Below are 26,109 nucleotides of genomic sequence, written 5' to 3'. Positions count from 1 at the left end.
CATAATCCGGCACAATGGCAGTTGATCCAAGCCTTTTACAATGGGATTGGAAACTCATCTAGAATAATATTGGATTCTGTAGCTAGTGGGAGGTTTATGAACCTTAATGTTGATGATGCAGGTCAAGTTATTGAAGATATGGCAATACATAATTCCCAATATGGGAATCCCATAGGCTTTGCTAACAAAGGGAAACATAGTGCCGACTTTGTATCCTTTTTACAAGCTCAATTAACCTCTATTTGCCAAAGATTAGATAATCTTAGTACTGCAAATGTAGCTAATGTTTCTGCAATTAATAATAATGCTTATGAGGCTTTCTGTGAAGATTGTGGAATTGTAGGTCATTGGGAGCAAGATCGCAGGAGTTCCGTGGAGCAAGTCAATGCCTTTCAAGCTTATAGGCAGAATGACCCATACTCCAACACCTACAATCCTGGGTACCGGAATCATCCATATCTTTCCTACCGGAGCACCAATGTTCCAAATCCGCCACCTCCACACAATCACAGGCGCCACAACAAACTCAGCCGAAATATTACCACCCTAATGTTGGCCAGAAGAACCAACCACAACAACCCTCCTCATCTTCCGATCCTGCTTTGGCAAAAATTAGAGTGATGCTAGCTAGTATGCAGAAGCACATGGAGAGTAGAGATTCCCAAATTGATTCGATCATAGCACATAATAAAATTGTAGATAATCAAATTGCGCAGATTACTGCTACTCTACAAGCCCGTCAACAGGGAGCCCTACCAGCACAGCCAACCAGGCCTACGGATCAAGCTTTTGCAATTACTATAAGGAGTGGTTCACACTATGAAGGGCCCCCTATGCCCAGAGATGATGAACCTGTTTTAATGAATAATGCTAATCTTTATTCCATTAATCCTGAAAATTTAGCTAATAGCCCTGCAGGGCTAAAGAGTAGTACTAATATTTCTGATAATACATTACAGGGTACGACTCCAGGGAAGGTAGAAGCTCCAGATAAGAGCAGTAATGCTCCAAAGCAGTTATCAAACTTCCATTCCCCAATCGTCACTTGAAAACAAATTTGGATAAGCAGTTTGGTAAGTATCTGGAGGTGGTTAAAGATTTGCAGGTAACAGTTCCCTTCACTGAATTAATTACACAAATTCCTGCATTTGCAAAATTCATGAAAGAAATATTGACTAGAAAAAGGCTATTAGTGAGGTAGAGACAGTCGCTTTCACTGCAAAATGTAGTGTCGTACTTCAAAATAAATCCCCACCTAAACTGAAAGATCTGGGTAGTTTTTCTATCCCTTGTCATATTGGAAATCTAATGATTGGTAATGCATTATGTGATTTGGGTGCTAGAGTTAGTTATGCCATTGTCTGTGTGTTCCAAGTTAAACATGGCTAAATTAAAAGCTACTAATATTACTCTACAAATGGTCGACCGTTCTTTTAAATACCCCTTAGGTATTTTAGAGGATGTTCCTAGTAGGTAAATTTTATATACCTGTTGATTTTGTTGTTCTTGATATGGCTGAGGATATGCAAACCCCAATTATTTTGGGTAGACCATTCCTTAACACTGCAGGAGCAATTATAGATGTGAAATGTGGCAAATTGACACTATTAGTAGGGGACGATAAAATTACTTTTAATATGAATAATACCCCTAAAATCCCCAAGACAGAGGAGAAGTGTTTTAGTGTTAATGTGGTTCATAATTATTCTAACAAGCCCCAAGCTCTTGTAAAAGATCCCTTAGAGGCGGTATCTTGTGTTGCATCTTCTACAGATGAAATAGACAAATGGAAAAAGGAAGTTGATGCAATAGAAAGAGCCCTCTACACTGTCGGTCTTGGCTTTGAAGATGAGAAGGTGAAAATAAACAAGCAAGTTGTGGAAATTGAGCCTACAGTAAGTTTTCCGCCAGATCGAGTTGCAATTGCTCAATCTAGTGATAATTTGAAGCAACCATCGGTCGAAAAGGGGTCTCTAGTGTGTAGTAGCAAAGAACCCCCAGTTCAAATCAAGGAGGATCCACCAGATAAGGTGATTTGGCGTCCCACGGGGCATGTCAGGAAACCGCGTCGTGGTCTAAACACCGCTCGATCGGGTGAGAAACCACCCGACCAAGCGGTAGGCCAAGGGTCCTAGTTTTTATACTTGGTAAGAGGGTCATGCGGGACCTAGATAAAACAGCGCTTTGCGGGAGGCAACCCGTATTTTATTGCTTTTTAGACTAGTTTTTCTTTCTTTTTCTTGAGAGAGGAGAGATGAGGGAGTTTGATGAGTTTATTGAGTTTTTGTACAGGTTTTAAGGAAAAGAGTTGGTTAAAATTTGAAGAAAAGAGGAAAAAATACCCCCGTACTAATGTTGTCTCAGGCCCGACTAGGTGAAGTACCGCCCGATCGGGCGCAAGACTAAGGGTTCAAATTCAAGAATTTTCACCCGACCGGGCGCGAGAATTGACGAAATACGGAGATTTTGATCGCCTGATCGAGCAAAAGGCACTCGACGGGGCACGAGAGTTGAAGTAAAATCAAGTGAAATTTCGCCCGATCGGGTATGAGAGGAGCCCAAATTTGAGAATCAGATCGCCCGAACGGGCGAGAGACCGCCCGACCGGGTGCGACAACACCTCCGCCCGTGTTTTTCTTCTTCTTCCTCCTTTCTTTTCTCATTTCTTTCTCTTTCCACCATTTTTTCTCTCTCTAAAACCTTATACTCTCTAACTTCTCTCTAAGATCTCTTCTACATTCCTCATCCAAATTCAATAATTTTTACATATTTGTAACCCTCTCTTCATCCTCTACATTCCCATACCAAAATCCCCAAATTCTATTCAGAAAAAAAAAATCTTACCCATTTTTGAAATATGGCATCAAAGAGGTCGAGGACAATTCTAGGGAGGAGTTCTAGTTCAAGTCAACAATACGATCCGGGAATTGCAACTTCCACAATGGCCGACCATCAGAATTGCTACCCCGGAGCAAAGATAACGGCTAGAGCAACTCTACGGACGTGAGGTAATCCCTTCATGGTGGTTACACCGCCCTACTCTTGAATTCTATGGCTTATATGATTATATAAAATGTTTTTTGAACGATATAGGGATGAGAAAATTCGTAGATATACACTACCCTACTTATCGTGAATTAACATGTGAATTCCTATCTTCTTTGTCTGTGGAAAATAGCAAAAATGGTCCGAAATTAATGTTTAGGTTAAATAATAGAAATATTGTTTTAACCTTTGTCGATTTTTGTAAGATTTTTTATTTAAATTCTGAATTACCTAACCAATGGCATGAGAATTATAAAATGGAAGATATTTATCATTTTTTGACTGGTTTACTGGCGCCTAACACCCAACATACTAGTGCCAGACCCATCCATCACCCTGTACTTAAAATCTGGCAAAGATTTGCAAGTGTTTGTCTTTTGGGTAGGAATGAGCCGCTCAATGCCCAAACCAATGAATTATATGTAATTGTACACTATGTGTTTGGGTATGGTAAGCTAAACATTGCTAGATACGTCATCTTCCACTCAGTAGACATGCCTCGGCTAGTGACCATGCTAGTACCCCAATTCGTCTAGGAGGCCTCATCACCAGGATAGCAGTTAAGAAGGTCAAGTTTGTAGAGAGTGGACCTCACGGTCTAACTAACTGAGGACCAGACATCTACATGACTACTAGGTACCTAGAGGACTTGGGTTGGATACGTTTGGATAGCCAGAGAGTCCCCCATTGGTGCATTAGGACAGGGTCGGAGCAACCATTACCTATCTTTCCCTTGCCTAATCCCTAGTTGACCGCTTTTCCCCTTGGGCAAGAGTCTTACACGTATGATCTATTAGTTTCCTACGCTAGGGGGAAAGCACCACCAGTTCCACCACCCCAGCCTGAGCCCGAGGTAGTGCTTTCACCACCTCGCATGTCCCATGCAGCACCACCTCCTCCCCATAGCGGCTGTGAGACAGTTTGGGATCTTCAGAGTATAGGTCAGGCCATAGGGCGCATAGAGTATTCACATAGAGACCTTAGGAAGATGGTAGGCTCCCTTGACCAGCGATTAGGGTACCTTAAGAGGAACCAGGGTAGAGCCCTGTATCCTATGTATGATGATTATGCTCGTCGGGGAAATATTCCCGACGATGCTATTTACCCTGATTGGCTTTAGCCCCCACCCTAGGGATACGATAGAGATCCCACCGCCTGTGGTATTTATACTGATTATTCATCTTTCCACGGGTACGGACAGGACATACCTTTTGGGGGACCGGCTTGGGGGTGGGGTTTCAGACTAACTATTTTGGTGGTAGCTCTTCTGGTGCAGGTGGTGCGGGTGGTAGCGGTGGAGGATCCGGTTCCATGGATGAGGAGGATGAGGATTAGTCAGTTGGGCTAGTTCCTGAGCCAATGAGGACATTATCTGATTCTAGCTTGGGGGAGATTTTTGGATTTGGTATCTTTCTTTTTCCCTTTTCTTTTGTTTTTGGTGTGTTTTCTTAGATTATATTTATTGCTTTCTAGTATAGTTTTATTGCTTTATTTTATGAAAAATACAAAAAAAATTGAAAAATAAAAAAAATCCAAAAATACGTTCTAATGAATTGTAAATCATGCTTCCCTGTGCCCCATATTTGGAAAATATTGTTTTGATTCTTGGTATATGATGATAAGCATTGTGGATTTGTTGATCATGATTTGAAGTTTGATTGTTTAGATGCCCTAGCATGCGTCAATTTTGCCCAACTGCTTGTGAATATAGTGCTTGACTAGTTGATTTGGTTAGGAATTGTGTGATAGTTCCTAGTATGTCAATGAATTTGAGTATTGGTTTGCAACTATGAGTAATGTTTGTATGATTCACTATTATGCACATTGAGGAGGACGAAAGCATTTGTTCTTTTAGGTAGTCTTCAGATGATTTAGATACATTTGTTCCCTTCTTGCTACCCATGTTGTTGCTTGTGCCCTTTTGTTGTTTATTAGCCACATTGTAAGCCTGTTTTTCCCCATTGGTTACTAGTCTCAAGCTTGGCTTGGGGGAGCTATTAGTGAGTGATGTGAGGGAGTTTGTAGTGTGCTTATTATTTGCACAATTTGGGTGGGTTTTGAGAAGTTATTTTGTTCTTGATCATAGTTTATTTTTGATGAGTTTGAAAGTTGAATTTTCTTGAAAAACATAAAGTATGATGTTATGAAGGAAAAAAAAAAGTTCCAAAAAAAAGAAAAGTGAAAAAAAAAAGTGAACTTCAATAATAATAAAAAAAAGAGGGTTTAATGTTCAAGTGTTCTAAGTGAAGGTTGATCAAAAGAAAGAAAGAAAAAAAAATGAGTTTCAATGAAAAAAATCAAGTTTGAAGAGTTACAGTTTGTTATTCGCTCAAGTGTTACATTATTATATCTTTATGAGTGAATTTTGTAAGTGTTGGGATTGCTGTTTATGTTTGGAGTTGTATTTGGTGAACTTTTGTTGGAGTTGAGTATGTTGGAGATGATTGGTCATCATTTATTTTTGACCTTGGTTTTATTAGGATTTGCTCCCTTAAGCATGGCTTTGCTCTCACATTTTCCTAAATATTTCCTACCGTTTACCCTAGCCTTACATTACAAGCTTTAAAGAGCTTCCGACCTTTGTGCATAGAGTTGTATGGATGTGAAAGCGTTGTTTATCAGTGCAAGTTATGATTTGACATATTTCGAGTCGACTAGTAGGTTGAGTGCTTGTCTTTTTAAACACACAAGAGTGTGAGTTTGGAAGGGCATTGTTCACATAAAGGGGTTGGGATGGAGAGCGATCGAGTACATCTTTTACACGCCACATAAATGAGAGTTGAGTGTGTGAGCACTAGTCTTGAATTCTATATGCTCATGTGGTTTGCTCTACTTGACAATTGTTGGGGAGGAAGAGTGATTAGATGAATGAGATTGAATGACATTGAAGCATGTTTATTAGATTTGCCTTGAATTATTGGTGCTTGATTTTGACCTTTTGGGGTGAAGCATATTTATTTATTTATTGATGAGATCTTTGCTTAGGGACAAGAAAAGGTTTGGCTTGGGGGAGTTTGATATGTCTATTTTATATTGTGTTTTACCCCCCTCCCTTTGTCATAATTAGTAGTTTTTTTGGCTCTTTAGAGCCACTTTTATTACTAATTGGTGTTTTCAAAGATTTGGTTGACTTTTATAGGGGTTTGAACTTTTGGAGCATTTTTCCGAGATATTATGGAGTGACTACGAGCATTGGAGGAGCACGAACAGTTTTTATAGCCCAGGGCCGGTTAGAGTCATTGAACCGGTGATTAAGGGCTTAGCATTTGAGATTCCGAGGCATTTGGACCGAGTAATCAAGACCCGTAAAGGAAATCCAGATTGGGTCGAAGAATCGGAGCCCAATCGAAGTCCAAAATGTGCCCAAGTGCCCGGGCCCGGCCAAGTATGCTCCCGCCCGAAGGCGCACCCGGCCAGGTGGGGAAGAGTTGTTCGCGCCCGGTCAGGCGCGAGAGAAGCTTATTATGAATAAAAGGCGAGCCCGATTAGGCGGCCCTTCGCCCGGTCGGGCGGGAGATTTTTAGAGTGCTAATTCCGGCGATTTGTTTTTTGTTTTAATTAGGAGTAATTGTTTTAGATATAAGTACGATTTTAATGCTTTTGCTTAGTACCTCTTTTCTTAGACTTTCTCTCTCTACTTAGCTTTAGATTAGTTTCTCTCTCTACAACTTTGTTCTTAATTCAACTCCTTAATTCTGATTATTTTGGTAACGATTTCTTATACTTTAATCTAAGTTATTTACTTTATTTCTCTTATCATGTCTTTTTTAATTGCTTTGTTTAGTTTACATTTAATTATGTGTGAGTAGTTTAATTATAGGGTTTTGGGGAATCCATAATTAATATGAAGGGATAATGTGTTATTATTGATGTTGCATGATAATTTCTTATTGAATTGTTTTAACGCTTTACAACCAGATTATAAATTGACAGATGTGATTTGCTTGTAAAAGTTGAGCAATATTGAATTGATGAATCGAGCAGCTGTTAATTTGATATTAAAGGCTATTTTCAATAAGAACTTAGATCTAGTAAATTGCGAGATCCTGTTAGATCTATGTTGATTAATAAATTACGAGAGCCTGATAATCATGTTATTTGTGCAATGTTAATTATTAATTATTATGCTTTATCCCGAAATATTAATTATTGGTGAAACTGTGACCCTAGGCCTTCTTATTATTGATTTTCTCCCTAAACTTGATCTTCGTAGTTATTTCCCTTTTTATAACAACAAATTGGTTACCTAATAATCTAGATTATTTTAATTCATTAGAAATAAAACTAGCATAATGCCCGTGCGATGCACGGTTTATAAATCAAACTATTAAACCCGTAGGGAAAATAAAAATAAATACAAAGGTAATTCATTTACTATTAAAGGACTTGGTTACTAATGGTCAATAAAAAAAATTAAAGGAACGTTATTTGAATAGTATTTTATTTTATTTGAATTTCTTTTAATTTTTTATAATGTTATTTTATTAATTGAAAAATAATTGAATAATACTCCACATAGCTATATAAGAAGTGGACTAATTTATTTATATCTCTCGTTGAGAAAAAACTAAAATTTTCTTATCATACCATCCGCATCAGTAGCTACAATCAATCTAATATATACATGTTTTATTTACCCGTCGCACTCATTAAATCTATAGACACAATAATAACCTTATATTTGACCTACCAAAACATATATTTTCCTAAGTTAAGCATTGTGCCAAAAACTATATATTATATAATAGTCATATATATAACCAACAGCTGATTAAATATAGTATACAACACAAATATTTCGTATATAAGTATGGATACTGATAATTTTATTTAAATAAAATATACGGAGTATATATTACTAAGATTTAATCCCTACCTTAATTATAAAATGGTTAACAAAACCCTTATAATAGTGCATGGACATTTATATATCTAAAAATGTTCTTTTTACATATATTTTCCCCCATTTAATTTTAAAAGCCTTAAAATTGTCTCTTGAATTCGCTAAATTGATTTAAAAGGTTATGTTTATTTCAATATTTAAAGCCATTTACTATTTTCATTTTCTTTTGTTTTAATTTTTCTATTTAGAATTTATTAGACTATTAGGTTTCAAGATCGAAGTCAATATCTTTTTACCGTACAATCACTAAAGCAAAGTCGCTTAACTAAAATATTTGGACATTGCATAGCTACACAACATCCAACACATTTAATGATTACATGCAAATAATTTTAATAAAACTACGCATTCGATATAAGTTATTAAACAATTTAACTATATATACACATTTTGATAGGTTTATATCTTTCATATTAACAAAAATTTACAAAAGTTGTTATTATATTTTGAAAAAAAAAATTAGACTTTGGAGTTTTGTATAAGATAGATAAAGGATAAGTTAATTCCCGTCATATATGCATTGAGTTTTGGGTGTTCTATCCGGTTCACCCTTTGGGCTAATCCAGATTTCTGTTCTAGGCTATTAGGCTCCACTCCCCTTCCGATTGTTGTTGCAGGGGAGCGAACACAGGTCCTCCCTACCAAGTGTAGTCTCAATCACCACTACACCAACAACCAAACACTTTGTATGGAGGACACGTGTTATAAAATATAATATTAAATACATATACTTTTTTATATTATAAAAAATATTATATTATATAAACATACTATTATAATTAAAAGTATTATTATGTATAAAACAACATAAATTATTGCACATGATTGTTGTATATCTAGTATAGTACATGAGCAATGCACGATTTTAAATCAAAATGTTAGTTTTTCTAAAAAAAATTCATAAGTAATAGCATTGGAATATTACAATTTAAAACACGAGTAATAGTTATAATACATTTTATATCTATCCCTTTTCCGTCAAATGTCTAATTCAATTTAACTTTTATTCTTCTTGTTTTGATTGGTTATTGGTTCAATTTTTTTTTTTTTATGCAAGAAAAACAAAAGGTCATTGTAAAAGACATTGTATAGAAATTGAAAGGTTGATTAAAATTAAATTTATGTTCAAGATTATGTATTTTTTTCCAAGACAACATTTCGGCTCAGCATTCAGTATTTGTCAAGGAATACAACAAACGATAAAAGTAATTTTTACACTATTTTGTATCTTTATCAAAAACTTTTGTATTCATCTGATTACTTGAATTGAATTTAGGATAACTTGTAGACTATTTTAGGTATCTTTTATCAATAAATCATAAATAACTTTCATTCATTACAGGGTAGCTTTTATAATAGGTGCACAATATTTTATTGTACATCTGATTTTTTTTAAATGTTTGTATTGATTTCATAATTGACGTCAAACTAAATTCTTATCGATTTTATTTAATTTTCATAAAATAAAAAAAAATTAGCCTTTCAAAATACAAAATATTTGTTTTCTTAATTATGCCAGTTTAATCATATTGCTTCAAATTAGTTATTATTCTTAAACTTGACTATAAATAAAGATTGGAAAGACTTTATGGATTATTTGTAGTATTGGAAAGTATATATTTATTATAAAAAAATTAAATCAATATTTATGTTAGGAAATCATGAAAATCTTATGCATGTATAGAAACTTGCTTTTATTGTTTGAAGTTTAACAAAAATAACTATACTTGAATATGTAAAAAATAATTATATAAATATATTCAATACTTAAGATAAGCCAATGAGAGAGTGACATTTTTCATCCTCACATTCAGGCGCTTGTCTTTTAGTATAATATATAGATAACTATTTTTATTAGGTGATACGACTTTAGCCTGTCAGTACTTTTGCAACCTCATCCATCGCACCTGTTGAAGGAGATGGTGACGTGGGTAGGATGTTTCTGGCGACGAGAGAGTATCTGATGAGTTTTCAGAAGAGGGGATAGTGAACCGGTGTTCGAAAATGATGTCGTTTGTTGGAGATGGTGAAGGTTAAGGTGAAGCAACGTAATTAACGAAGTGTCACTATTTTTATTAAGTATAATCTTGGGTGGTCTTATGGAAGAAAGATAATATTTGAATACTATATGGAAAAGTCAAAAGTTTAATAGCATCATATGAAAAATCTCTAAATAGTAAAAACTAGACTAACTACTAAGAGGACAGAAGAATGGGAAACGTGGCCCATAACTTTCACTTACCCCTACTTTATCTACTTGATAATAATTTTAATAAAACACAAACAATTTGGTTTTGACTATAAAACAACCAATTAACCATAATTATTTGAATTATTTCTATGTTAAACGTAGGATTAAAAAAACCGCTAGCTCTGCAATAACAATTGGGATGGGACTGGAACCTAACCATCTAAAATTGATCTTCAAATTTGGATTAATCCAAAGGGTGAACCGGGTGTAACTCCAAAAAAAAAAAACTTCTAGCTTCTACTAACTTTTATTCTAACCTGAAAGGATAACATCCAACAATTCAGCCCACTTACAAGCCCAAAAACATCGAATCAAACTAACCCACAGGTAAATTGACCCACGTGCTAAATAAACCAATTTCAACCCAACTAATGCTAACCTGCTACGCAAGAAACACAACGCAAAAAAGAGACAACTTTTATGTACCAATCCAATATGAACATAAACTCATTTTGACCTAATCGTTTCAACCCAGCCTGTTTATTTATGATAAATATGACCCGACCAAAATTGGTGTTGTGCAAAAATTAAAGGATGTATAATTTTATTGAGAATTATATATATATATATATATATATATATATATATATATATATATATATATATATATATATATATATAGTTAAGATCATGTGAGAACCAAGGTGAATAATAGGAACTAATCTCAGCCATTGATCGTTCTCCATCTAATGGCTCACATTGCACCCGCTCTCATTAATGGCATTCTCGTAATTTCTCTGTTTTCAAACTTTTAAGGCAATTTCATTTACTTTAAAACTGATTTCCTTTACTTTTACTAAAATTTCATTTACTTTTGAGAAATGAAACTAGAAACTACTTTATAAAGTTAAAATATTATAAAAATGTCATTAATGACACGGGAAGCATGTGAACCGTCCGATTAACATGATCTTAGGGCTTAGATTAGTTCTTAGTTCTTATTTTAGCCTTGGTTTTCATTATAACTTGGTTCTATATATATATATACTAGGTTAATTCCCGTGCCATGCATGATCATAATTAAATTAATAAATATGGTGTTAATTCAACAATAATTTATCCAAAAAAAATTATTTGTGACAAAATAACTTAAATTAAATGTAAAGATTATTGAATTGGATTGTATAAAAAAAATATATAGTTATAGAAACTTATAAGATATAAGGTTTTATATAAGAAAATTAAATTATTAGCTTAGGTAATTAGGTTAGTACCCATATACAAACTCATATACGTTTGTCCTTAAATTTTTGACACATTTTGATCGGCAAAATATGAAATTTTATTTGAGTTCATTTTACTTTAGGATAATTAGTATTCCGTAATCAACTTTATAATATATTTTTAGTGAGTAGTAGGTTTTTTTAAAATAAAATAAAATAATCACATAAATGTTTAGAACAATTAGATTTAATTTTCCAATATATGTTATGTACAAAGTATACTATAACAAAATTATTTTGTTCTTATAAACGTTATGTATAGTTTTAAGATTAATAATCCGTACAAAGTATGCTACCAAAATAGTTTTTATTTAAAATTTATATTGATAATATTATAATAATCTTGGAAAATAATATATTCCAATACCTTATTTTTTTTAATCTATTTTAGTATTTTTGTAATTAAAAGTTTCCTAGTATATATAGAATATATGTAAAAATTTTAATTAAGTAATATTGGATTAAATATGTTGTCAAAATGAAAATGACTATTATTATAGGTTATAAAATATACAGGTGTCATTAAAATATGGCAAACAAAATTAAAAATGAAAGGGAAAAAAAAGGCGGGAAAATTTTTAACCAGGAAATGACAAGTGTCATTCCTGGTTTCGCCTTTAGTATAAGTATATATATATATATATATATATATATATATATATATATATATATATATATATATATATATATATATATATATATATATATATAGATAGAGAGAGAGAGAGAACATGGAAAAAAATTTAGAACATCGGAAAAATTTATAAATTAACGATGCACATTTTAATACAATCCAAGTAGTGAACATTGGAAATCCAATCATTATTACCGGGTTTGAAATTAGTTCATAACTACATTTACTTTCTTATTATCTCTAAAATTAGAACCTAGAAATAAGCTCTAATGGAGGAGAGAGAGTTGTTTCGATGATGAGAAAAATGAAAGAAAAAACGAATGTGCATAATTTTTTATTTAAATTAAATTTTGTACTAAATGTGCATAATTTTTGCGCAGGATGTGCATTTTACGTGGGTTAAACGTGAAGCATTGAGTTCATTTATACGGCCTAGATTCCTTCTTATCCTTCTAATTTTAAGATTTTTCTTATTGGATCCCAACCCATGTATATATAGGGTCAAATGAGAAGTTCCTTAAAATGAGAAAGATGAGAAGAATTTTATGTGCATAATTTTTGTACTAAATGTGCATATTTTTTTAACTAAATGTGCATAAAAAATTTCGACCCAAATTCGAGGTGTATAAATTTTGAACATAATGTGCACATTTTTTTTATTTTTCGGAAAATTCAAAATTTTTATTATTTAGGAAATCAGTTTTGCATATTTAGTGAAAAAAAGTACATTAAATGAAAAACTTTTGTACATTCTACCCTTCTCAATCTTTTCATTTTAAGAAACTACAAAAAAAATCTTTAAATAATAAATTGAATAACTAATATAAAAATGAGATTTAATTTGAACACCTCAATTTTAATGATTGTCAATCATCAAATGAAACTGGCCGCGTTTAGTAGCAACAACAATGGTCATTGCTCAAAAGCTTTTAAGTTAGAAAAAAAACCAAAAATTTCACTATAAATATAAATATACATACACAACTAACAATATAATTTAATTAAACATATAGGTTTAGAAATATTGCTGGTGGTTCGAAATCTATTCTACGAATACATAATCAGCAATAACAGAATCGTTTGTCAAAAATGACTTATAGACAAACAGTGTAATTGTGGTTATTGTCAAACGATCGAAAGATTGCTAACATTGTTCAAATTTATTATCATAAATTGGTAAATTAATAATAAAAGACACTTGATCAATGACGAATTTAGTTTTTTATGGGTGGGTTCAATCCACATGAACAAATTGTAATAAATATTTTATAAATTAACAAATTACGTGAAATCATGAGTAAGTCTCCATTAATATAAAAATTTAACATTTAATATTCAATCGTAATAAAAAATATTAATACATTTTACTACTATTTTTTTAAAAAATATATTATACAATTAATATCACACATATATTAGAGATAATTGATATCCCAAATATCACGCATTCAATCAATGAGCAATAATCTATATATTATATGTTGCAGTATTAATTGATTTATTATACAATTAAGATCACATTTATATTTATTTTTTTAAAGAGAGATTATATATATGTGTGTGTGTGTGTGTGTGTGTGTGAGTGAGTGTGTGTGTGTGGTAAATTTTTGATGATTGTGAACAAATGATGATTATCTAACTAATATGTGTATTGAGATGTGCATGAACAAGTCATGAAGCATGAAAATGATTGAGTACAGGTTAGATCATCATTAAAGATGGTTCTCTACATACAATGTATGCATCATGTTTGAGTTCCTCAAGGGGAACACAAAGAGAAGAAGTCTAAATGTATAAACGTATTGTTAGACTTTACATGCAGTTCCTAAGAAGAATGAGAATATGTTCTTTGCAACGAATGAACAACAGTTCCTCAGGGGGAACAAGTAAAGAGAAGTTCCTTCGCGGGAGTAGAAGCTTCAGAGTAGAAGTTTCATCAGAGAAGAGAAGTTCCTTTGCAGGAACAGAAGTGTCGGAGTAGATGCTTCACCAAAAAAGAGAAGTTCCTTGACAGGAACAGAAGCATCGGAGTAGAAGCTTCATCAGAGAAACATGAAGACAGAAAAATAGGAGCATATTTTTCTAGGAATCATTTAAGTATGTTGGACAAGAGAAATTGTCTGGAACAAGCCTAAGGAACCACATTAGAACTTCAGTCAGTAAGGAACTTAGTGTTGATAACTAGTAAATCCCTTACTAGTCAGTCTAGAATTCGTTTATAGAAGGAACTAGAGTTTGCATAGCACTAGAAGTCGGTTTTCCACGTTAAATAGTCATTGCATTATGTTTGTCTACTTTATAGGAAATTCGTTTTGACTTGGTATTAATATTTATTAATAGATTTTACTTTTAAAAGATAAGTTTTTGAAATAAAATATGAATTTCTCTTAGTAAAAAAGATAACTTATTTTCCTAGTTTCTAGGGATTTAGTTTTCAAATAAACTAATTTATAAAATGATTTTATTTTATAAAACAAAGTTTTATAAACAAAATCTGATTTTATTGTAGTCAAAGTCGTGGGAAAAAGATTTTCAAAGTGGTTACCTTAAAAGTAGGAGTTCAGTTGAGATTTTGTATGTTAAGGAATAAAATGAATCTGGTCTATATGTGAAGTTAAATTAATGAGCGAGTGTGTTATTTTAACTTATCTTCTTAAAAAAATCAGTTTTAAACTCCTATCTTTTAGCACAAGGACTTGGTCCCCAAGGAACTTGTGGATGGTATTTGCAAAACGTGTTGATTGCTTTCCTAACAAAAAGGAAGTTATTGGGCAAGTCGTGGAGCAACTAATTGACCAATTATTGTTGCTTATAATCAGAATTAGTTTTCTATTCTTGGGCCTAAAGATTCGGACCACTTCTGATCATAAGGAACATGGGCAATTAATGGGTTTTCTAATCTTCTATAAATAGAATGTTTTTAATTCTTTCCAAACTGTCTGACTTTAGAGAGTCATTCCATATATTGTCTCACTTAAGTGGTAGTTTTTCATGAGAAATATATCATGTCTTCCACGTTGGTGAACCAGTTCCTTTAGGTTCCAAGTTCCTTACATGTCTCAAAGTGTCCAACATATTAGTTTCGTACATCTATCTTTCATATGTATTTGAGAAGTGTTTAATGGTTTGAGTGAACTCTTGTATTGGGGAATTGAGAAGTTTGAGTGAACTTCCATTTGCGAGAAAGAGAAGAGAAAGAGAAGTGTAAAGAGAAAGAGAAAGAGGAGTGAGAAGAGAGAAAGAGAAGTGAGAAGAGAGAAAGAGAGAAAGAGAAAGAGAAGAGTAACAAGTTGGGTGACTTGTTCCTCGGGGTTTCAAGTTCGTTGAGGAACTTGAAGTTTGAGTCTTTAGTTTGTAATAGGTCATTGACCTATTCTAGTGAAGATTCTTTTCCTAAAATCCCTTGTGGTCGTGGTTTTCCTCCTTGATTAGGGCTAAGGAGTTTTCCACGTAAAAATCTCTCTTGCACTTTTAGTTCCTTTAGTTATCTTTCAGTTCCTTTAGCTTACTTAGTTTTATTTCCGCAAAAAATTAGACTAAACTGTCATACTACAATTCAACCCCCCTTCTTGTAGTATTCATTGAAACAACAATATATATATATATATATATATATATATATATATATATATATATATATATATTAGAATTTCAATCAATTAATTCTCTATAATTAACTATACATACTTCAATTATACTTGCCAAATTTTTATTTAAAAAAAAATAATTGTAAAAAACGACACATGTAATAATATTATTGAAACTCAAAAGGACAACATGAAATCACCATGTGTAACCTTTAATTTCCCTCAAAATAAATAAGCGCAACATGTGTATTATGTGCCAGCCTATGTGTAGACACCCAAATGTGGTTCCCCAAAACCAAACCCAGTGATGAGTACCTTTCACGTCATTGATTATCGAATAAAGTGAAAGTGTGAAAAGTCTAGTGATGTGGATTTTTTATTAAAATATCTCTCTTTCTATTTTTTAAAATATTTCTTTCTGCACCCTATTTATGAAAATAGCCAGTCCAATTTGGTTCATGATAAGGGTCCAATAATAGTGTAGCTGGATTGGGCTCGAAAAAAAGCTTTCCAGCGATATATTATAAGCCTAATTCCGACGAATAATGAGGAAGTTATGGATTAAATTACATTTGGCCCAAAATGATTTTATATGTGGCCCAATTATCTAGAGGAGGGCTTATTAATTATTATTCCTAAAGTTATTAGGATTGATTTTAATCTTCTAGAATTATCAAGAAGGCTCTTTTTAAATTCTAATGATATTAGGATTAATAACTATATTTTAAATAGTTTTATTTTCAATAAAATAGGTGATTTGTCACAAACATGATTTTAATATGATCAATGCGGAATTAGCTGCTTAATCGTATTAAGAAGAGGATTCCGTGTGGAAAGCGCGTTTTAATTCTGACTTAGCGCAAGACGACAAGGCTGTCGCCTGGCGCTGACAGCTGTCTCCTAGCGCTGAGCCTGTACTTTGTTGACAGAAGAGCAGGCCATGTACTATGTTGACTACTAAGAGTGCTAAATGGATTCATCCCATCCGTACTTAATGCCAGTCTTATGTTACTCGGCTCCTTCCCGAATACTGGAAATGTCTTGTCAATGTTTTTCCATTGCAACGAATCAGCCGGGTGTCTAATCAACCCATCTTTCTTCCTCTCATTTTCATGCCACACCAATTTTTTCGCCTCATCCTTAATTGAGAACAGACGCTTCAACCTTGGTATTATGGGAAGATACCATACTACCTTAGCCGGTGGCCACTTCAAACGATCCTTATTTGAGCCCTCTCGCTTGTATCGTGACACACCACACTTTGGGCAAGCATCTAATTTTGCATTCTCCTTTCGATATAGCATACAATCATTATGATATGCATGGATCTTGGTGTACTCTGAATCCAATGGACACATCAACTTCTTCGCATAGTAAGTCGACTTAGGAATGTCATTTCCTTCTGGAAACATATCAGAGAGGGTTTCCAACAACAAAGTGAAACTAGTGTTGGTCCACCCGCTCTTCGCTTTCAAGTTGTACAATGTTAAAATCCTAGAAAGCTTGGAATACTTAGAATAACCAGGATACAACGGTGTCTTAGCTGCTTTCGACACATTCTCATACATAAACTAAGACATTAATCTGAACATTGCCTTTAGTATATGTGAAAAGAGAATAATCAGAGTAAGATTGAATAAAACCGTACCCTTTTAGAGCCGTGGTGAGTTTTGCAAACCAACACCTTGGTGCCTGTTTCAACCCATACAAAGACTTTCTCAAACGACACACCAACCTCGGATCCGAGCTCTCAAAACCTGGAGGTAATTTCATGTACACCTCCTCTTCTAGATCACCATGTAAAAAAGCATTATGAACATCCATCTGATGAAGTTCCCAATTTTTAGAAGTGGCTATAGCGAGAAAAGCCCGAACTGTAGTCATTTTTGCAACTGGAGCGAAAGTCTCACTGTAATCTATACCTTCCTGCTGATGATTACCAAAAACAACCAAGCGAGACTTAAGACGTTCAACATCACCATTAGACAAAAATTTCGTCTTGTAAACCCATTGACTGCCTAGAGCCTTCTTACCGGGAGGAAGATACTCTAAAGTCCAAGTCCCATTGTCTTCTAAAGCCCTTATTTCTTCTTTCATAGAACGTTGCCATCCTTCAGATTTCATGGCTTCTTTAAATGATTTTGGATCCTTTCTCAAAACAACGGCAGCAAGAAATTTGCGATAATTCACTGAAAACATGTCACAGTTTATGTAGTGTGGCAAGGGATACGGAGTACCTGAAGTCTGATTGGAAGTAGGAGACGGACTCTTAGCAACAACTGTGTGTATAACAAAATCACGAAGCAAAACCGAGGGATATTTATCCCGAAAACCACGCCCCAATTCACTGTCAACGTGAGGTGCTGCAAATTGCTCGGTGCGGTGCTGCTGAGCAGTGGCAGAATCTGCCACCTGCTGCTCTGTGCGGTGCTGCTGGGCAGTGGCAGAATCAACCTGCTGCTCGGTGCGGCACTGCTTGGCAGTGACAGAATCTGCCACCTGCTCGGTGTTCTGCTGCTGGGTAGTGGCAGATTCTGCCACCTGCTCTGTGCGCTGCTGCTGGGCAGTGGCTGCCTCAGCAAGCTGATGCTCTGTTTTATATTGCTGTTTCTCATGCTGGGCATTGGCAGTGGCAGGGGACTCCGCAACCCCCCTGCGGCTAGTACTGTCATGTTGCGGGGTAGTTGCGGAGTGAGCGGCATCCCCCCTTTTTCCATAGTAAAAGTGTCGTCATAAATATTTGCACCATTATCATCGTAACCCAAATCACAAGCAGCAAAATCCACATGAATATCATCCTTCGTATCACCAAAATTTGCATCAATATTTACATCAGTCGGGGAACCAAACGGAAACATATCTTCAACAAATTTCACATCACGAGAGACAAAAAATTCCTTTGTTTCAAGATCAAATAATTTCCATCCCTTTTTCCCGAATGGATACCCCACAAAAACACATTTACGACTCCTACTAGCAAACTTATCCCCCTTTGTCTTTTGATTGTGTGCGAAACACAAACAACCAAAAGTTCGAATAGCACCAAAAGAAGGAGGTTTATTGAAAAGAATTTCGAAAGGAGTTTTGTTTTGTAGAATAGGGGTAGGGGTGCAATTAATTAAATGAGCCGCAGCTAAAACACACTCACCCCAAAAATAAATAGGAAGATTGGCTTGGAATCTCAAGGCCCTACTAACATTAAGAATGTGTCTGTGTTTTCTCTCTACCCTCCCGTTTTGTCGAGGAGTCCCAACACAAGAGGTTTGAAAGAGAATACCAGTTGCAACAAAATAATCGTTCAAACAATTAAATTCAGTCCCATTATCACTCTGCACTATTTTAATTGTTTGATTAAATTGTCTATCAACCATAGCAACAAAAGTCATAAACATCCGAAAAACCTCAATTTTATCAAGCAGCAAATAGATCCAAACAGCACGGGAATAATCATCAACAATAGTCAAGAAATAACGAGCCCCACACGAAGAAACATGACGATATGGGCCCCATAAATCACAATGTATTTTTTCAAAAATTCTAGATGCTTTATTGTCACTCAAAGGAAACTTGTCTCTAGAATGTTGAGCACGAAAACATATTTCACAACCTTTTGCTAAACTAGTGTTATTATTGCTAATATGAGGAAGCAACTTAACTACCTTTTCAAAAGGGTGACCCATTCTTTTATGCCAAAGATCCAACTCAGAAGTCGCTCCAACCACCGACACACGTTGCACCACATCCGGCTTGTTAAGATAATATAATCCGTCTTGCCTAAGACCCGTGCCAATTAGCTCCTTCATTGGGTCTTGTATAGCACACATATGCGAGTTAAACTGTACAACAGCTTTTAATTGATCACTAAGTTGAGAGACAGAAATTAAATTGCAATTCAAATTCGGGACAAACAAAACCCCAGAGATAGTGATTTTATCAGACAAACAAACAAATCCGGCCAAAGTTGCGAGTACACTGTCACCATTGGGCAAACCAACAGGGCATTCAATGTTGTAAGAATCAAATAGCCAAGATTTATTTCCGGTGACATGATGAGTTGCACCAGTATCAATAATCCAACAAGTGTTATCAAATTTACCATTGAGACGAATTTCTGGGATTATTGTATTACCCTGAAAATCGGCCATGGTTTAGTGTTGTAAAAAAAAAAAAATAACCTGCTCTTGATACCATGCTAAAATAGAGAGAAAATAGAAGTGAATGACTTGGCTCTTCATTGATGGCTTCATCCTCTATATATAAAATACAAGTTAACCCTTATATGATAGGATTAGGAAACTAGGAAAATATATCAAAAAGATATTCACCAGCCTCAAGAGATACTAACGAAATATTTCCTAAAAAATATCCTAATATATTCTCAATAATATTAGTATTTAAAAACACAAATCATAATTTTTCATATGACACATGTCATCACAAGTCACTCACTACCACATATAACACATGTCACCCTTTTGATCTTTTTGTTTAAGTCTTTATACATTCTATAACTTGCAAATTCAATTAAGAAAATGAAGTGTTTCATTTCCATCATAATCAAAATAAAGTTGAACCAATTAATATACATCACATAAACAAATGAATTGAATTATATAAAAATTGTCTTTTCAACTAATAGACTTAAAATATAACTTAAACCAATATGTCATTTCATATCCTACAATCTTCCTGTATATATACATATCTAAATTCCTTTATTTTTTTCCACAGGTCTATCCTCATTCTTTTTTTTTCTTTTAAGTTTTAGCAATGAAATAATTACTTCGTATTTCATATCAAAAGTTTTAACTATTGAAAAACATACCTACATATGAAATAATCTAGATAAGAACCCGTGCATCGAACGGGCCAAAAGGCTAGTTAATCTTTTATGTGTTAGAATTTCCCATGCATTAGAAAGATATTAGGAGTTACTGAACGTCTGATCATTAAAGAAGGGTATGTTGTCATGTTATTGCCTATGATTCATCTGATTTGTGTGTTATGACTCATATGAAGTTGGTGTTTTGTGATTGCAGAGAGAATTGGTAGGTTGTGTTTGGTTTGGAGGAAACCATTTTTGAGCTGGATATTGTTTTCGATTGGAAGTATATGGTGATATCGTTTTCCTTTATTTGGTTCTATGATGGAATTAGTTATGGAGAATAATATGGGGTTATGGAGGGGATTGGGTGGTTATGGAGAAGAAGCAGAAGTTGAGGAATAGGGTCATTGGGAGTAAAATATGACATTCCTTTGCTATGATTTCTAAAGGTAGGATTAGGGAACAATGATGCAGAAAAAACTAAATCCTAGGTATGCGAGATTGATGTATGACTTTAGGAAGGCAATCAATGAAACTTATCAACAAACCCCCTTATTTTTATTTTTTATTTTTTATTTTTTTGAGGGTTTTGATGTTTTGTTTCAAATTGTACAATCTTGTGGAGTGATTACAATATTCATTATCTATTTCATATAGAGGTCTTGAGGGATGATGGGGCGGGGAAAGAAGGGCTTGACAATCATGCCATTTTGGAGATGGGAGTTTGGTTGTTGGATAATTAAGTCTGATATAGTTTGTGTTTTTAATGGGGGGTGGTTTGTGATGCTTGTTTATTGGTCAGTTGGTATTAAATAAATTGGAACATGTGTTTTCCTGGAATATCTCACTGTAGTCTTCTTGATGGCTGTTTTGTTGATGCTTAAACTATATTGCGTTGAGGTAGTTTTTAATCTATCTCAAATGCCTCTAGGCCAAGCATCAAACCATATAACTTTACATCGTGGTTCATAAGGGAGGGAAATCCAAACTAGTTTGTCCAGTGTGCATCTTTTGTCATGCAATTGCTGATTGTGTAGGATTATTTTTGTCTCTGATGGATCTCATTATCATCTTTGTTGTAATAGACTTTCTGCATCTCAATTTTTTGTTTGTTCAATTCCTTTATTTTTTTCTTTAATTATTCAAATTATTGTTTGAGTGTTAACAGAAAAAATTTAGCCAGATTGAAGCTATAGATGGAAAGGCCAACCTCAAATTTCAATCTTTTAAAGATTCTAAAATTAGACTACTTCGCAGTATGCACATTGACGGGGGTGATTCACTGCAGGTATTTCTTCTTTTCTTTTTTGCCCCCCTTATACATACATTCTTATGGGTGTAACTGTGTAAGAAAAATTAATAAATGATCATAGATAAATAATTGGCCATTCCCAAGAGTTAGTCTGCTGTGTAACTCTTCTGAAAATCTTTATAAAAATGCGTGAATATGCTAATTCTACATAAATTGAAATGAACATGACACACATACCAGTTTAGTAGGTATACCTATTGCTTCGAAGAAATCATCGTCTTTTGATTTCACCAGCATTCATTGTATTAGAAGTTAGAACGAACACATTGTATGCAGATTTTATCAGATACCAATTTAATAGGTAAGCTTGTTTTAAGAAGATGTCAATGTCAATTGAATCACCAATATCTAATGCCTTTAAAAGAGCACTCTGTATATAGATCTTGAATTTGTTAGTCTGGGCTATATATAGGTGCAAAATCCATGAGATTGAAGTCTTACTGAGATATAATGGATAGGAGCAAGTAAGGCTGCGGACTGTAGGTTTGCATCATGGTTTGCTGTTTATTGAGCACCTTGTCCTGAAATTTGGACAGATATTGTGAAATATCAAGTTTTCTAGCAGTCCAGCAGGTTCAATGTAGGCATTATGTGTAAAAGTTTTTAGGTATTAGCCTATAATTTTATGATTCCATGCATATTGTAGTTTTGAGCTACAAGGAGTTCTAATCTCACACATTATAATGGGGTCAAAACACTTTATATTGAAGAATTAGGTCTTGTTTGGTTCACCTTATTTTTGCTTATTTGAACTTATCTGATCTGAATGTCAAATTTGACCAAACTTTGACCTTAATTATACGATAATCTATATGGTAAAAAAAATATCAAGTGGGGTCTTGTTAGATTCATAATAATGTGTATTTTATAAATATGTGATTTTCATAATTTTTTTCATTACGAAATTAAAGATATTCAGCGATCAAAAAATTCACATAAAACAATAATCTGATCTGAACTTTTTCTGATTTGATGTGATCAGAACTTATTTTTTTCTGAAATAAGTAAAAATAAGGTGAACTAAACATGACATTAGTTGTGTGGCAGCGGTGGGAACTTATATTTTTAGGCCAGGGTACAGCTGATAAATTCTGCGTTGCTTATATTATAAGTTCATGTGTATGTGTTGCCTAGGAGTGCTTGATAATATTGAAGTTTGCAGAGCTTTCTTAGAAGTGGGGAGTACTATAGCAGGAAGGTAGGGTCTGTAGCTTGGGATAATGTTTGCTGTCCTAAAATTATATGGAAGCCTTGGGAATTGGGAACATTGACGTGTGGAATGTTGCGTCAATAGGTGTACATGTGCAATCACAATAAGCAGGATAACCTGTGTATAATATGGATCATAATTGGTGGAGTTACCAACGTACTAAGGGTAGTTGTTGGAATTGGAATACAATTTGGGAAGTGAAGAAGACTCAAGGTTTGAAGATTTAGATTTTTTTGATAGGTTGTGGGTGGGGGGGGGGGGGGTGAACCCGCCTGTCCTTCGAAACAATTTTTTTTGGAAGAGTTCTGGATTTAGAAGAGATAAGCCTGTCCCTTGGGAAAATACCAACACACAAAAAAAGAGGAAGAAGAAGCTACACTATGCTAGCATAATAATCGACTTTTATTTCTTAACAACTTCCTACAACACTCATTTACTTATTATTTTTCGTTTTACCATGACAATATTTTATACAGGTGTTGGACTTTGGCATCTTCCCAAAAGTTGCTTTCGACTTGCCTATATTTTGTGCCAACTTTTTCAGCAGCTCATCGATGAATATTATTGTATTGTAAGTTGTACCCATTTCAATGTTGCTTCACTAGTGTATGTGTTTGTGTGTGTGTGGTGCTCTGCTGATGAATGTTCTCTTGCTTCATTGGTTTCTTTTTTATGCATTTATATCACACTTTTATGTTTAATGTCCCTTTTCTTTTATACGGTTTCATCAGGGATCTCAACCCATTGTATGATGTCATTACTAATAGAGAATACAAAGAGAAGTATTACAAAAGCTTAATGCCTCTCAGCATTAAGTATGCTGAAGTAAGTTTGTATTTCTTCTACATTGCAGGATCAAGTCTTGATGCTATCATCTCCTAACCCATTTTAAATTTCACTGATTTTAATTCAGATTATATGCAGCTTTTGCCATGGGGAGGAAAACTTACAGGTGAATCTTTGAGGTTTTTCTCACCAATAGTTATATGGACAAGATTTTCCACAAGTCAAGACAAGCATGATATTCTATTTGACGCATTCAGTGACTATTACAAGGTGAATATCAACTTCTAGACTTGACTCATTGACTCAAATGCTCTGATATCTTGCATGAAATAACAGCAGAGGCAATTAATTATATTTGTTGATTTGTTAGCTGGAGATCTTTTGATGCTGGAAATGGAAGTCATAGACCATATCTTTATAATCAATAGTTCACGACTTCACATTATACAATGTGCGGTTTTTAGTGAAATTTACATTCCACCAGATCACAAGTTGGAACCAGGGTCATATGTGCAGCAGATTCTTGGGGCTGTAAACCTGTAATTGGTTTCTTTGGTCTCGCTGGTGACTGTATCAGTTTATTTCGTTTGTCTAGTCTTTTTGTCATTCAACCTTCAAATTTAGTTTGTCCCTAGAATATTTCCCTAAAACCATATATTACTTTTTTAAGAATCATAACAAATTTACGCATATGGGTGGGCACCATTGTTGATAAGAGAGAGCGAGGTTGCAACTGGAAATTTATACCAAATAAGTTATGGGGAAATCTGTTAGGGACATCTATTTTAGCTTATCTATTGATTGGATTATGGAGATCTTGTCATATTGCTGAAATAATAGTTAAAAATTGTTTCGAGGAAGAAGTAAAAAGTGTAGTTGGTTTTTATATCCTGAATTAATGATTCTACTCAGTAGGACACATAACACCATTAACAAATCCTTAAAATATGTTGTTGTATCTGCAGACATGGCTTGACTTGATGGAACAGGCAGTGGAGGAGACTGCTGCTGACCAAATTATGCTCAACAGTGAAGCACAACATAAATACCTTACCTGGAGAGCAGAGAAGGTAAAGACATCTTCCCCTTTTCCTTTTCCACCAGTATCATTTGTTAAGCTTTTGCAAAATGACTTGATTGTTCCTCAATATGTTGTTTGTGAATTATACTTCGTATATAGTATACACTGAAATACGTTTGGTTGGGGATGGTTTACAGAGAGAAATACTTCTAGTGGGCTAAAAAAAGATTTTGCCAAGGTGGAGAGTTTTTGTTCTCGTCTGAATGCCACACTTTCTATGGCTGAACATCTATGTGTTATTGTGATAATGTTTTCCATAATATCTGATTCCACAATTCCCACCATCCCAGTTTATAACATAATAAGCCTGATACTAACGTAACATATGCAATAGGATCCGGGGCATCCAATGCTGAAGAGATTGCTTGGGGAAGATAAAGCAAGAGTATTTTTCTTGAACTGATGAGCTATCTTCTAGCTAAATTAATTTGTAATATGGTTATAATTTAAACTAGGACTTTTTTTTTTTAATGAACTTCTATTTCACAGAATTTGTTGAGGAGCTTTTTATTTAATGGAGTTGATGAAATAGGCAATAAAACATTTCTGGACTACTTCCCAGGGTACAAGCTTGACGATGAAACCTTAAATGAGAAGCGCAGTATCATGGGGAAGTCTTTTGAGAACCGGCCATGGGATAGTAGAGGGGAACTCATTGATAACTGTTGAGCTTAATTTAATATTTGGGCTCAAAAGGTTGGGATAAGGTTTGTCGAAGTTTTAGAGCAGTGTCGCAGTGTTGCAACACTTGCAAGTGAGAAGCTGAATTTGAGTTTACTATCGACAACCTGGTTCTGAATGTGATCTGCTGATCCTTGTTCTTAGCAGTGGCTTGCAAGTCTTATTACACTACGTATATGATGTGAAATCAATTTATTCGCTTAATGCTCGTTATTTTTTTTCCCTTTTGGTTTCTCTTTAGATCAAAGCTTCTCTAAGATACTTTTTGTTCTTGTAATACAGGTAGATTAAGTGCTAATTTGTCTGTTAGGTGTCTTAGGACATTATGTTAGTGACAGAGCGGAAGAATGCTTAAAGAAATTTCTTTTTTCAATTACTAAAAAGCTTTTCATCTCTTTGCTTGATATAACTTGGTTTGAATCTTTTGGTTCTAGTTTGATTAGATCTTGACTGCATTTTTGTATAATTTATATACAGAAAATACTACAACATATTGTAAGATGTATATGAAGAGAGCAAAAAATGTACAATAAGTGAGACAGATTCATTATTTTGCTACTTACAACTAAGT

General features: G+C 34.1%; 1 protein-coding gene across 1 annotated transcript; it reads left to right on the top strand.

The window, feature by feature from the left end:
* The first annotated feature begins 20,933 nt into the window (after window positions 1-20,933).
* On the top strand, window positions 20,934-25,913 carry LOC110689478 (phytochromobilin:ferredoxin oxidoreductase, chloroplastic-like). The gene is made up of 9 exons (XM_021866266.1): window positions 20,934-20,959; window positions 21,506-21,575; window positions 21,637-21,756; window positions 23,467-23,561; window positions 23,722-23,815; window positions 23,915-24,046; window positions 24,742-24,846; window positions 25,192-25,242; window positions 25,347-25,913. Exons 1-9 carry the CDS (start codon window positions 20,934-20,936, stop codon window positions 25,524-25,526), a joined length of 873 nt encoding a protein of 290 aa, XP_021721958.1. The 3' UTR covers window positions 25,527-25,913.
* Window positions 25,914-26,109: the final 196 nt, after the last annotated feature.

The sequence above is a fragment of the Chenopodium quinoa genome, unplaced genomic scaffold (genome assembly GCF_001683475.1).
Source record: "Chenopodium quinoa cultivar QQ74 unplaced genomic scaffold, ASM168347v1, whole genome shotgun sequence".
NCBI classification, from domain to species: Eukaryota; Viridiplantae; Streptophyta; class Magnoliopsida; order Caryophyllales; family Amaranthaceae; genus Chenopodium; species Chenopodium quinoa.
This window is presented reverse-complemented; position numbering and strand designations above follow the sequence as displayed.